The sequence below is a fragment of the Cyclopterus lumpus genome, chromosome 1, assembly GCF_009769545.1.
Source record: "Cyclopterus lumpus isolate fCycLum1 chromosome 1, fCycLum1.pri, whole genome shotgun sequence".
In the NCBI taxonomy this organism is placed as follows: Eukaryota; Metazoa; Chordata; class Actinopteri; order Perciformes; family Cyclopteridae; genus Cyclopterus; species Cyclopterus lumpus.
Genome location: NC_046966.1, coordinates 21,666,179 through 21,679,344, shown reverse-complemented (window position 1 = coordinate 21,679,344; position 13,166 = coordinate 21,666,179). Strand labels below are relative to the sequence as shown.

Sequence of the window (13,166 nt, the reverse complement as noted above, 5' to 3'; positions counted from 1 at the left end):
AAACAGCTGGTGCAGAATGAGAAGATGGGAATAATGAGGGTATTCAAGGGATTCACATACCACCCCCCCCCCCCCCCCCCCCCCCCCCCCCCCCCCCCCCTCGCCACCACTGTGGAGTTGAAAGGACATGCGACTATCGGGGAGCCGCGAGAGAGGAGCGTCAAGGCCAGGTGAAAACCGTGACGTAGCCACCGCAGGGAGCGGAGAGATAAGTGGCCGGTTGTAGCGCAGCACAGAGACCATTGCCTGCAGATATACTCGTGCCGACTCCCTGAGGAGCCTTGAATGCCAGGACCAGAATTAAAAAATGTATGTGAACAGCCACAGTCAGGGGGTGAGGATATATATGTGGGGATGCAACAAAAGGAGAACTTGGGGAGGTTGCAGACAGGCCAGGCTGCAGCGGTTCTGCATGGGGCTCTGGAGCTGCTGAGCAGAATTATTTACCAGGCGTGGGCTTGGTGGGAGTTGCACAAGTCCAGATGGGAGAAGACAAAAGGTTGGGCCGCGTCCCACATGAAACGTCTTTTTCATTCTCTGTCTCAAGGTGCAGCTCAAACTGGGATTTATGTATTTATTCACGGGGACACTGTAACTGTGCTCACCAAAAGGCTGCTTTTCAGCCCTAGAATGGAAGCAACGATTTGAATCTCATGAGTAACTAAACACCAATTTTTTTAAAACTTTAATCGCTACTGAATACTAAAACAATTAATGGAAGGCATTTCAATATTTTACTTTAAGAACCATCTCTAATTTCCAGTAGCTGATTTTAAATGGAGGCCTGCAACTAAAGATTACTTTCATTATCCAGTAATCTGCAGAATATTTTCTCAATTAATTGATTGTTGATCGTTTGGTCGATTGAATGTCATAACATTTACAATTTCTCCGTCCAACAGTCTAAAATCTAAAGATATTTTGATCTAATTAGTAAAGCCAGAACAGGAAATATTTGGTATTAATACTTACTAAACAATAACTAATCTATTTCCTGTCCATTGACAAATCAGGTAATCAATCATATCAGAACCTTGTTTTTATAAGTACATAATTGTCAAGTTTTGCGTAGAGTTTAAAATGAGATAAAAAAATAATAAATGATGAGAATTTGATTGGATCTTTATTTAACACAAATCGAAAAACAGCAGCATTACGAATTATGAATTAGTAATTGTATCATCTTAAAAACAAGCAATCTAAAAAAAACACACACACACACACACAAAAATAAAATAAAAATCACACTGAATTAATGGAACAATGAAACAAAGAGCATAACGGGCCACACATGCAATTACAGTGATAACAGAAAACAGAGCACACCGACAGATTGGCATTAGCGAGCTGACAGCAACAGAGAGCGATTCATTATTAATGCTGACGGGACTGATTGTCTATGAACCAAATGGGAACTACTTTCCCGGTAGACACCCGGTAACAGTACAATACCGGGTGTCTCTTCTCCTGACAAAAACACACCTGGGGCTCCACGAGGCCGACTCGCCTCGGTCGAGAGCGCATAGTGACGACCGGGTTCGAACGTGGACCGTTGAGATGATGCGAGTTTAGTATTAACTGTTGTTTCAGCACCGCCGTGTGAGCATATTAAGATCGTCACTCACATTCATTTGGAGTTCAGTCTCTCGAGGACAAACAGATGAGTCATTATTTTATAAAGTAAAAATGAGTGGGCCCAGTGTAAAGCCTTGTAGAACAAAAGCGGACACGCTAGAAGGTCAGTTGACTGACGAGCATGCTCTTTGACAAATTGAGACTGGTTTGAGGGGAACTAACTGAGTGTCAAATGCTTTCCTGAGATCAAGAAACAACTTTACGTATGCCTCCTTTTTTATTTAAAGACGAGGAAGTACCCGTCTATGGAATGCCTTTTGAGAATTTATTCCATGGCCTTGATATCAGCGTCAGTTTCCTCCACTAGTTAAAGAAATACCACCCAATCTGGACACCATGGCATGTTGCACACTATTTAACATGCTGGCCTGAGGATCTGTCACTAGTTAACTAACGGCTGCGTGATGCAGATTAAAATATGCTGACTATTTTGATCTAACTAGTTAACAAGTACAGGCGGAAATGTCCACTAGTTAAACTAGTTGTTAATTAATGAAGTTCTGCATCTGTAATACATCAACTAGTGAGGTCAAAATGGACCCCGACAAGTCAACTAGTCAGCCTTTTCGACCTCGACTAGTCAACGAGAAAGATAACGTGTGTGTAACTAGTTAACTAGTCAAAATGACACCCGGTCAATCAGTACACATGTTGAGCCTCGCCAGTTAATTAGTAACTCATTTGTGTGATGAGCACCTTGGCTTTCAATAGTTGAACTAGCAAACACTTGAAGCCTCAGTAGTGAACTAGTAAAGTCAAAAGACACTCCAACTAGTTAACTCGTGAGCATTTTGGTTTACACATCCGATATCAAGGACTTCCATTTGAGCCTTTTCTTAGCCCCATTGAGCTCACGGGGTGCTGCTGGGTATCTGTCGGTCCACTTACTTCTTGACGTGCTTGCGGCAGGGCACAGAGTTTCTCATGCAGGTGCCCGTGAGCATGTCCACATTGTCCACGATGACGAAAGGCTTCTCCTCCAGGGTGACGATGGAGAGATGGTTTTCGTCCGCATCCTCGTCCCCGTGGGAGTTATACCTCGGCCACACCGGGAACATCAGCGACAACGTCCCGTTCTCCCAGCGGCCCATCTGTGTGTGTGTGTGTGTGTGTGCGCGCAAACACACCAAAAACAAAATCAGGGATGCCATCTTAATTAAAGCGTTTTTTTAATTTCCGCGCTCTTTTGCAAAAAAAACCGCTGTGTTCATTTGTTACCTTCTCCCACGTCCTTTCACTATTCAGGACGATGACAACCAATTTGGGGTTGGCCTGGTAACCATCTGGAGTAAAGGATAAGTCGCGCCCATCGTTCCATACGTGCATCATGTGTCTGAAACAAATGGGAGGAGGAGAAGAAGAACGGGAAGCTGTTATTTGCGTTGGTTTAATAGTGTTTTAATATACATTTGAAATAACAAATAAAGCACTCTATAATCACTGCAGGAGTAACCTCTTCAAATCAATGCTGTCTTCACCCACTGTGTGTGTGCATGCACGCCCGGGTGTTTATGTGTGTGTGCGAGCATCTCTCTCTGTGTGTGTGTGTGTGTGTGTGTGTGTGTAGGAGTGGGACGAGTCAGAGGCCACATATCCCTCCAATCAGCATTGTGCATTGATTTGTCCACAGATATCTACGCCTGAGAGACGAGTCACTGGTGCACCGCGGCTGCCCTCACTCTCTTACTCACAAATAGTTTATCTTGCATACGCAAACGGATCCTTTGCTGAAACATTTACACAAAGTGAAGCAGTGAGAGACGAGTAAATGAACCTCTAGTCACAGTGGTGTGGGATTAAGAATACACTTGTTCCAGTAAAACAATTCTCAGAAGGCTGAAGGGTGTTCAGAGTGGTGCGACTGGGACGATAGCGTGAATTCCCACTGGGGGGTGGGGGTGGGGGGGGGTGGGGGAGGCCTGTCTAAGGAAGTTTACTAAACAGGCCAAATAACAAGGGAGACTTTTTTTTTTTCTCGATGCCTTGCGTTCTGTCCTATTACGAATACTTTGATTAATTTTGACACGGTGTCAAACGCGGTTTATGTGTGAACTGAAATGTCATCCGACTAAAATAGAATATTTTAAAAACTCAAAGATTTGCAGCTTTTTATCTGCTTTACAAACATTTTGGAATACTTTTATATATATATATATTTTTTTTTTTTGCTGGCACTTTCTATGACGCCCATGTCTTCAATGCATTATAAACATACTTATAATGTGTTATAACCTTCTTATAGTGATGTATTATTAGAGGTATAAGCACTCGTGTTAAATTGTGTCTATTAATATTACTATTCATAATGCTCTAAAATAGCAGTCCTATCACATTATTGTAAGTATTTTACAAGGTCAAGTATCATACTACCTTATAATTATAATTGTTTGACAAAGATCATAGTGTATTACTGTAATTCCCATAGTTGTAATACATTATAATTTTTTTTTTTAAATCATGCATTATAATCACTGTCATAATGCATAATAATGTGATCATAAGTTACCCACAAGTTGTCATTGGGTGCTTTAAATGAGGTGATGAACGTCTTGAAGCACAAATACATTATGATACTTTACAAGCTGGTTACAGGTCCCTTTAAGAGATCTCATAAGCAAATAAAAGTAAGTATTCACAGTGTTATTGTTCTAAAAAAATGAGCCACAAAAGGGGACGGTCAGAGCACGGAGAGGATCTTTTTTAGTACCTTTTGGCACGCGGGTGAAAACTATAACAATCGCACTCCGACACACATCAATATTGTTGTCGGAGAGTAGATTAGTCGAGAGGTCGAATAATCATCTGCTTCCACACAGACTTGGAAACAGGCCTTTTGAAGCCGGCTCCACTCACTCGGAGTAAATAAAGAGGTCCCCGTGTCCCTCGCATGCAGCCGCTGCAGAACTCCCAAACAGCTCTGCCGTGGGTTTGCCCTCTCTGGGCAAAACACAAATAATTAAACACAAACCTACAAAAGTTACACGGAGGAGACTTCTCTGTGCCGCATAACCGAAGCCGCCGCCGTCATTACAGGTTGAAATGCTATTGGCGACATGTCAGGACAATCCTATATTTCTGCGTTTGAAACAATATTTGTGTGCGCGGCAGGTGATGCCCTTGTCACAGTGCATCGTCCACAGCTGAATACATACTGTATGGCGGAAGAAAAAAAAAAAAAACGCCGCGGCGGTCTATTCTGGGTAAAACCGCTGTCTCCTCCTATTTCAGGTTTCGTCACCATTTTTTTGGGGGGAGAAGAATTTTGCTGAAAACGGATGAGGCCGGTGTGTTTTTTCCAAAGGCACGTTATTCGTCATACGTTCATTATTTATAATAATGTGTGTTCCTGTCATGCTGTGATCCTGTGTGATGGCAATAAAACAAGATGTGTAGCTGCATTTAAAAAAGGGGGTTAAGTGGCTTTTAAAATGACTGTCTGCAAAAATGATCTGCCCGTTATAAGAGCAGCATCAGGCCACATGACCTAATAAATATGACCTGCTATTGCATATAGCATCTTCCAAATGTGGGTCCACTTACCGCTGTGTGCAGAACATGTTCCTTTTTATTGAAGGGCTTGGGTAGCCATTGTGCAAGCACTTTCTAAAGGTATGAATAAAGAAGGACGGGAAGGCTCTTCCCAACTTGTGTATTGTATTGTGGGAGCATCTTTTCAGATAACAGTGACAGCTTAGGGGTTTGCATGGTACAGTGGTTCCATCAAATAGAATAACATTTCGAAATGTACCACCAGGACTAACCTAAAAAAAATAAAAAAAACTGTGCCATTGTGAAGACCGAATAAGATGAATTAAGAGTCCGGGATATTAATGCCTGTCAGGCAAGAATGACGGTGGGGGACGGGGGACTGATAATGACTTTTAAGTGCCAGATTATTTTGTCCTGCTCCTCTCCACCTCCCGTTGTTCGTACACACTGCGGCAAGATTGTATCTAGACTAATGTATGCAGAAGTCTGATCTCAGCCTCGCCACTTGCAAATCGGGGTAGGGGAAATCCAACCTGTCAGTTTATTATCGCAAAAATTTTTTTAAAATTGGCTGCAGTTGTTTTTGGCAAATATGCAAATTGCATTCAATGAGTTAAAAATGACAGAATGAGGAAAAAGATTATTATGGAAAAAGGTTTGAGCTCCTATTGAGGTTATATTGGATCAAACTGTCAACAAGGGCGGTATTGTATATGCTTTGATAGATGCTGTAATGGACGAATAAGAGAGAGAAATGGGATAATAAAGCCTTACTGGTGAGAATCACACTGTGGCTCTCATTCTAATGATGCAACTCATAAGTCATCATAGATGTGCAGAGCCGAGCGACCTGACCTCCATGCAGTCAGTCAGTTTAGCATCAGTGTCTGAATTAATAATCATATTTTAGCCACTGAATGCCTCATATTCAAGATGTCGTCACAATATCGCACCAAAAAAAACCCTGAAAAGGAAGCAAAGCTGCTCACAGATTCAGAATCTGTGCCTTCACAATAAGTGGATGTTCAGTATGAATGTGTATCTGGGCCCATGCCCCCTTCTGGTTTTTTAAAGATTTAACAGTTTCCTCATCACAGAGACTAGTGTACACACACACACACACACACACACACACACACAGAACCCCGTAACAAGAAAAAAAGGAGAGAACAAAGCTAGTAAAAGCTGCTTTAATCCTGACTTAATGACATACAGTCATGTGAAGTAAGGTGCGCACACACACACACACACACACACACACACACACACACACACAGACACAGGGCAGAAACAACACGGATGTCTGCCCGAAGTTCAAGTCCTTGTCGCTCGGCTGAGGCAACAGAGTGAGCTCAAGCACAGAGCCGCCGTGTACACACTGACAGTGTTAAATGTCATTAGACGTAACGGTGTTTAACTCTTCTGTCATCTGTACTTCCTCTCTCCGTTCTAGCCCCCTCATTAGTGCATTAAACACTTATGTCACACGGCTCAACACCCGGCTACAAAGACAAGAAGAGTTACGCAAGTCCCCAGAGCTTGAACTCCTCACACTCTCTCACGCGCTCACACACACACACACACACACACACACCTGCGCAGGGCGCTAGGTGGGAGCTTCCCGGGGCTCCGGTCTGACGGCGTGCTGTAGCAGCTGCTCTGGGCTTCCGGCAGCTCCCCTTTCTCCCGCAGCATGGCGGTGGCTGCGGAGGAGATGATGCCCACCCCGTCACGCACCCGCGTGTCCAGCGGGTACTCCCAGTCATCATAGGACACGGAGATCATACCCAGAGGGAACACCTGAGGGGGAAGGAGAGGAGATCTGAGAGGTGGCACATATGGTGTGAAGGATTCAATTTGACTTCAATTGGACTTTTCTTTCTTTACCCCGGTTTGTAACATCCATATCTCCCAAAGGTGTCAAGCAGGTGATTTATTGGTTTCGTGTGACTTCCTGAAATAACTCATATCTGGATATGTGAGCAGACAGTATGTCCACAAACTGAACTGCTCATTCAGGTATTTCCTCCATCTTCAAACTGTCAACATGAAATAATTGAGAAACCAAATAGCTGACGAAGTTTGCCTCTCAAAACCAGACTGAGCAAAGATTAAAATAAATGCCAGCGCGCTAGTCTGTCAATCAATCTACCCTACGATATTTGTTTTACTTTACTTTGCCACAAAATGTGGAATCAGATCTTTGAAAATCAAACATGAAAAGGGAATTGAGGATGATGGACGGGGGAAAAGAGGAGGATAAACATTTAAGAGGCTTTTGAAGAAAAGGTAAACAGAAATGTGATATATTTAGAGATTTAATGTAATGTGGACATTTGAGCTGATTATGCTATGAATCCTATTTGGATACCTCGCTGTTTTTCTTTTTGAGAGTGAATGTGTATGTAATGCTGTCAAACATCTTATTTAGGGGCTAAGCAAATGTTTTCAGGCAGAGAGAGAGGAACGTAAACAAAGCAGTGAACTAAAAATAGGATATGCTAATACGGCGTAAAAGAAATAGTTGCACATTTTGGGAAATATGCTTATTCGCTTTCTGAATAGATGAGAAGATTGATCCCACAATATTTCTTTGATAATATGACAGTTAGCTTAGCTTAGCATGAAGACTGCAAACATGTGGAAACAGCGTGTGTAGCTCAGTCCGCAGGAAACAAAATCTGCTTTCCAGCAACTCTAAAGCTCACTCATTAATATCTTTTTAGTTTAATCTGAACTAAACTAAGTGGTTTTGTGTCAGACTATTTCTCGGCAGGGAGCATTAACAACCTGCAGTTTGCACCGGTTAACTGGAAATAGTCAGGCAGCCCGTATAAAAAAACTAATTGTCAACAAACAAGATATAGTTTATTGAAAAGCTTTAGAGCTTCTGGTAAGTTGATTTTTGTTTCCTCCAGAATTATATATATATATATTTATCGGTGTATTTCATATTGGCTGCAGAGAGTAAAGGCGTTATAAACAGGAGAGGTAGCAGATGACCGGCAAAAAGCCTGGAATTAAAAACACTGCACGTCTTAAACCACTCAGAAGTGGCCACCTGCTGGTGCATATGGTACTCAGTACCTCGGGGGTAAAGTCTGGGTTGCCAGTGGTGAGACTGGACACAATCCAGATGTAACCAGCTCCTATCAGGCCCAAGGAGCGAGCTTCCTCGAGTATGTACCTGTGGAGGAGTAGAGTCGGAGAGTTAATAAAGATCCGCTGGGGAAATGTTGGCAATGTGTGACACGTAAAAAAGTAAAAACACTCACACAGCCTCATCCTTGGAGCAGTACAGCAGTATAACAGGACTCTGGATCCTCTTGAGTGCAATGTGTGATTTAGAGTTCGGGTCGCCATCTACAGCATCGAGAGTCACCACACTCTGCAGGTCCCAGCGCACAAAGCTGTAACAAAACACCATTAAATGCCACGCAGCGCTTAATCTCGTCAGCTGCCGTAAAAATAAAAGGTTAAGGAGTTGGGGGGTTGGGGGTTGGGGGTTGGGGGGTTGTGTATTCATTACCTGTGATCCACAGTTGTCTTCAGCGTGCTGATGAAATCCTGGTACCCGGGGAACTTGGAAGTGACGATAGAAAAAATGTGCCAGTCATACTCCTCCATGATGGAGAGCATGAGCAGAGCCTCCTGCTGCAGAGCGGCGCCGAACTGGAAGAACGTGGACTTCTCATCCTGCAATGACAAACAGGCCGGCAGCGGAGACCGGCAGTCAGCACATTTGTCTGAAGGACTGAATTAATTGCAGAGAAGGAGGAGAGAAAAATAAAAAAAAGAGCTGGCGCCAGTGCAAATCAGACTCAGAAAACCTGGTGGAATTAAAAAAAAAAAACATTTTAAAAATGTTGTAATCAGTGAGTCAGACCCGGAGTACGACTGAGATAAGAGAGAGTCGGAAGAGCGAACGATGGGGAAATGGGAAAGCGAGGAAGAGATACTGAGAGATTGAGTCAACAAGTCAGAGCGAGTGACTGCCGACAACAGGAGGAACCCGCTGGTTGGCGATAAGGGCCTCGTAACTCACAGGCTTGATTCCCTCCGACGCTCCGTTATAGCCAATAAAACAACAGCCATGCAGTTATGTCTCGGAAACCTAATGACAACGCTCTTCCTGTTGGCTCATTGTGTCTGAGGCTGTAGTGTTATTATTATTATTGAACCGGCTTAATGCATTAAATGCACCACAGGAAGAAAACAAATCCGTCATTAAGGCTGAACATCATTTTTCTGCGGTACACAAACTACAAACAGGTATGGGATCATTCCGTAGCGGTTTTTTATTGGAAGTCAGAGGATATCGTCAATATGAACCGGCAATAATTCCCGATGCCATGTACAGTTACATCATTTAGCCTCAGCGTCGGAGGGAAAGGTGGGGGTCAGCGCGAGGCGGCGGCGAGCGTTACAAAATGCAAAAGCATTAAACAGAATGAAACCCAAACTGAGTGTGAAATAAGTTGCTAATGATTGCTGAATGCATGTCTGCATAAAGCGTGAGCAGAGTTTCCCCCTGGGGGGGGAACACAACAAATAGACGGCGACGCAGCCCATCCACCAGAGAGGAAGAGGAGGAGGAGGAGGAGGAGGAGGAGGAGGAGCAGACGGGGAGAAAAGGCTGAAGGGGAGAAGACGATGGAGAAGAAGAAAAATGCTCCAGTCCCGTGAGTGAGATTGAGATACCTGCTGCAGGAAGAGGTGGAAAAGGAGTGAGAGTCTTGGGAGAAAAAAAACAACTAAGAGACACAAACATCAAACCTCCTTGCAAGGTCCCTCATTTTTTTCTTACTATTAACACACACACACACACACACACACATCAAAGAACGTGACACATTAAACATCAAAGCCCTCATAAACACACATGGAGAATCAGCTGTCAGCTCCCATCTCTCTGCCCCCCACCACCATGTGTTTATAGGTGTGTGTGTGTGTGTGTGTGTGTGTGTGTGTGTGTGTAAAACCTATACTGTGCCTCTAGTGTTGTCCCTCAGTTTAACAAAAAGCTCACAGCTCAGGCCATCACAGGCCCCGCAGAGATTTAACCCCCCTCCCTCCACTGCTACACAAAAAGAAAAGTGGGAATGAGAGAGGATGAAATTGTACTTCAAAAAGATCCATCTCACTGTTTCCATCTCTGTGTGTGTGTGTGTGTGACTTTATACTTTAATCAGGTTTAGAAAAAAAAAAAACAGACAAATCTCTCCTTGTGCGGCAACAGGCACATCCACAGTTTTAGCCAGATAACACGGACACGCACACGCGAGCACAGATACCAACATGCCGCCGCCCACTCCCTCACACATACAGGAACGACAACCGGACCGCTTGCAAAGAAAAACCAGCGCAGGAACAAAATCGATTTAACAATGAAAAAAAAAAAAAAAAAACAACCTGGTAATTGTTTAAAGGATAATTCCCGTCTCTTCCAGCAGCACGAGTCATTTTGACTGGGTTGTCATTATATCGCGCTCTTTTAAGATCCACCGAGATCATACGAGCAGATTAGCCAGATTATCTAAGCCGCTATATTTGGAAGTGTATGTCGCAGGAAAACAGTGATGGTGGCTGAACTACCGATGGAGCCGTGGCATTCGGATGAAGCTGCCTAAACGGATGCAATGAAGACATATGGGTGGCTCGAGCCACAGAGTATCTGCTCTTTCCTTTTGGGCAGATTAGCATGTTTTACCTACCGTTGGTAGTATTTTAGATCACTCAACCTCAACCTCCCGTCTCGGGTCAGAACGAGATGTTTTCACGACGTTGAAGAGAGATCTTCAAAATACATTTTTCCCCCCTGGTTTCTTGTGCGTTACTGTGACGCTGTGTTTACACGGCTCGGCCGGTATGCGTGATAACGCAGCTTCAGCCGCCAGACGTTCAAACCACATCACGAAAGCACGATGGTATCTCTCCTTTTTTTTAGTCCTCCCTTTACCTGGCTGCCTTTTTTGGTTTAAGAATGAATTAAACAATTTCGTAATCTGGACTTTTAAGGCCCTGCATGGTACGGCACCTTGCTACCTGGCTGCGTTTGTAATTCCTTGGGTCCCAACCCGGAGCCTGAAGTCCTCTGATAAGGCCGTGTTAGCTATTTCCCCGGTCAAGGCTGAAGACCAAGGGTGACAGGGCATTAGTGTTGGAGCTCCAATCCTTCGGAATAGATTACCTGAGGAACACGCCGAGAAAACTCTCTGCCCTCTTTTAAACCAGCTCTTTTTTATTATTATTATTAACTTAAATGTTACTTTTTATATATTTCTGCTGTGTTATTTCCATTCGTTGACTGTGATCTTGTAATTGTTCTGGTTTGTAAAGCACTTTGTCAGAGTAGTTGCTATATAAATAAAGTTATAACAATTATTTAAATGTGCATTTCGTCAGAGAGTGCTGAAAGGTTTTCAGATATAAGTAATAATTATTTGTAAGATAAACAGAGATGACAGCTGGAGGCATTCAAATGAAACTGTCAATCAAGCCAGTTGGACGAGCCTCTCCTGACCGTACAGCCTGATACCCACTGCAGGGCCTAATGAGCACAAATACTCGGTGTCTCATACAGTAGGAATGCTCAACACAACGTTTGGGAACGTTTTTGGTGTATTAATAACAGATAAATGTCAGTGAAATCTCCACATTGCAAAGGAAATCTGTGTGTGCACAACTATGTCAAGTACAATCAAAACCTTGTTCCTTAACTTTGTTTTCTCTTCCAAATATGTTTGGCTAACCTGAAGAATTGAAACCTGTATGAATGTCCAGCTATAATATAATATAATAAACCAGAATCCATAATCAGCCTTTGAGTCATTAATCAGCAATAACTTTTCTGCTGGTTCTCAATGTGATGATTGGTTGCTCATTTTTGCTGCTGGTTTAGACATATCAATTTTTTTTTTTTTTTTTAAATATGTCACCTTGAGCTGTGTGGATTTTATGAATAATAAAAATTACTTATATAACTCAATAATGAAAATAATAATTAGTTCAAGCCTAAATACAAACACACATTGTCTTACCTTCACTGATGCAAGGTTTAAGACACACACACAAGATTAGGAATCACACACACACACACACACACACACACACACACACACACAACACACACACACACACACACACACACACACACACACACACACACACACACACACACACACACACACACACACACACACACACACACACACACACACACACTGACGATATTGCAGCGCTGGTGCAACATGCCATACCTGTTCATAACATGCTTTTAACATGTTTAATATTTATACCTGTCATCGTGGTATAACCCATTCTTTTGAATAGGAGAGGAGAGTAGGAAAGGAGGGGAGGGGAGATGAGAGGAGGAGAGGAGGAGGGGAGAGGAGGAGGAGAGGAGAAGAGGGTAGAGGAGAGGAGAGGAGAGGAGAGGAGGGGAGAGGAGAGTAGGAGAGGAGGGGAGGGGAGAGGAGAAGAGGGGAGAGGAGAGGAGGGGAGAGGAGAGTAGGAGAGGAGGGGAGGGGAGAGGAGAGGAGGAGGGGAGAAGAGGGGAGAGGAGAGGAGAGGAGGAGGGGAGGAGAGGAGGAGAGGAGGAGGGGAGAGGAGGAGAGGAGGAGGGGAGATGAGAGGAGAGTAGGAGAGGAGGGGAGGGGAGAAGAGGGGAGGGGAGAGGAGAGTAGGAGAGGGGAGAGGAGAGGAGGAGGGGAGAGGAGGAGGAGGGGAGGAGAGGAGAGGAGAGTTGGAGGGGAGAGGAGGAGAGGAGAGGAGAGAATTTAAAATGAGTCTTTTTAGAAGACTGAGAGGTGAAAGGGGAAGATGATAGTTTCTGGTGGTTACTGAATTATAAAGGATAAAAAGAGACGTTGACACAGACCTGCATCTTCTCATCAAATCACACAAGTCCACCAAGGAGCTCACGTATGAATAATGCACAACTACACACACACACACACACACACACACACACACACACACACACACACACACACACACACACACACACACACACACACACACACACACACACACACACACAC

The 13,166-nt window shown here is 43.7% G+C and overlaps 1 protein-coding gene across 1 annotated transcript in view; it reads right to left on the bottom strand.

Moving 5' to 3' along the window:
* grin2ab (glutamate receptor, ionotropic, N-methyl D-aspartate 2A, b) overlaps positions 1 to 13,166 on the bottom strand; it is an 85,907-nt gene that overhangs the window by 17,000 nt on the left and 55,741 nt on the right. Inside the window, exons 5-10 of the mRNA XM_034538124.1 lie at positions 8,654 to 8,820; positions 8,400 to 8,534; positions 8,212 to 8,311; positions 6,719 to 6,924; positions 2,854 to 2,968; positions 2,524 to 2,726 (exon numbers count right to left, since the gene is read on the bottom strand). Of these exons, the coding sequence (XP_034394015.1) occupies positions 2,524 to 2,726; positions 2,854 to 2,968; positions 6,719 to 6,924; positions 8,212 to 8,311; positions 8,400 to 8,534; positions 8,654 to 8,820 (926 nt within the window). The remainder of the gene's footprint in view (positions 1 to 2,523; positions 2,727 to 2,853; positions 2,969 to 6,718; positions 6,925 to 8,211; positions 8,312 to 8,399; positions 8,535 to 8,653; positions 8,821 to 13,166) is intronic.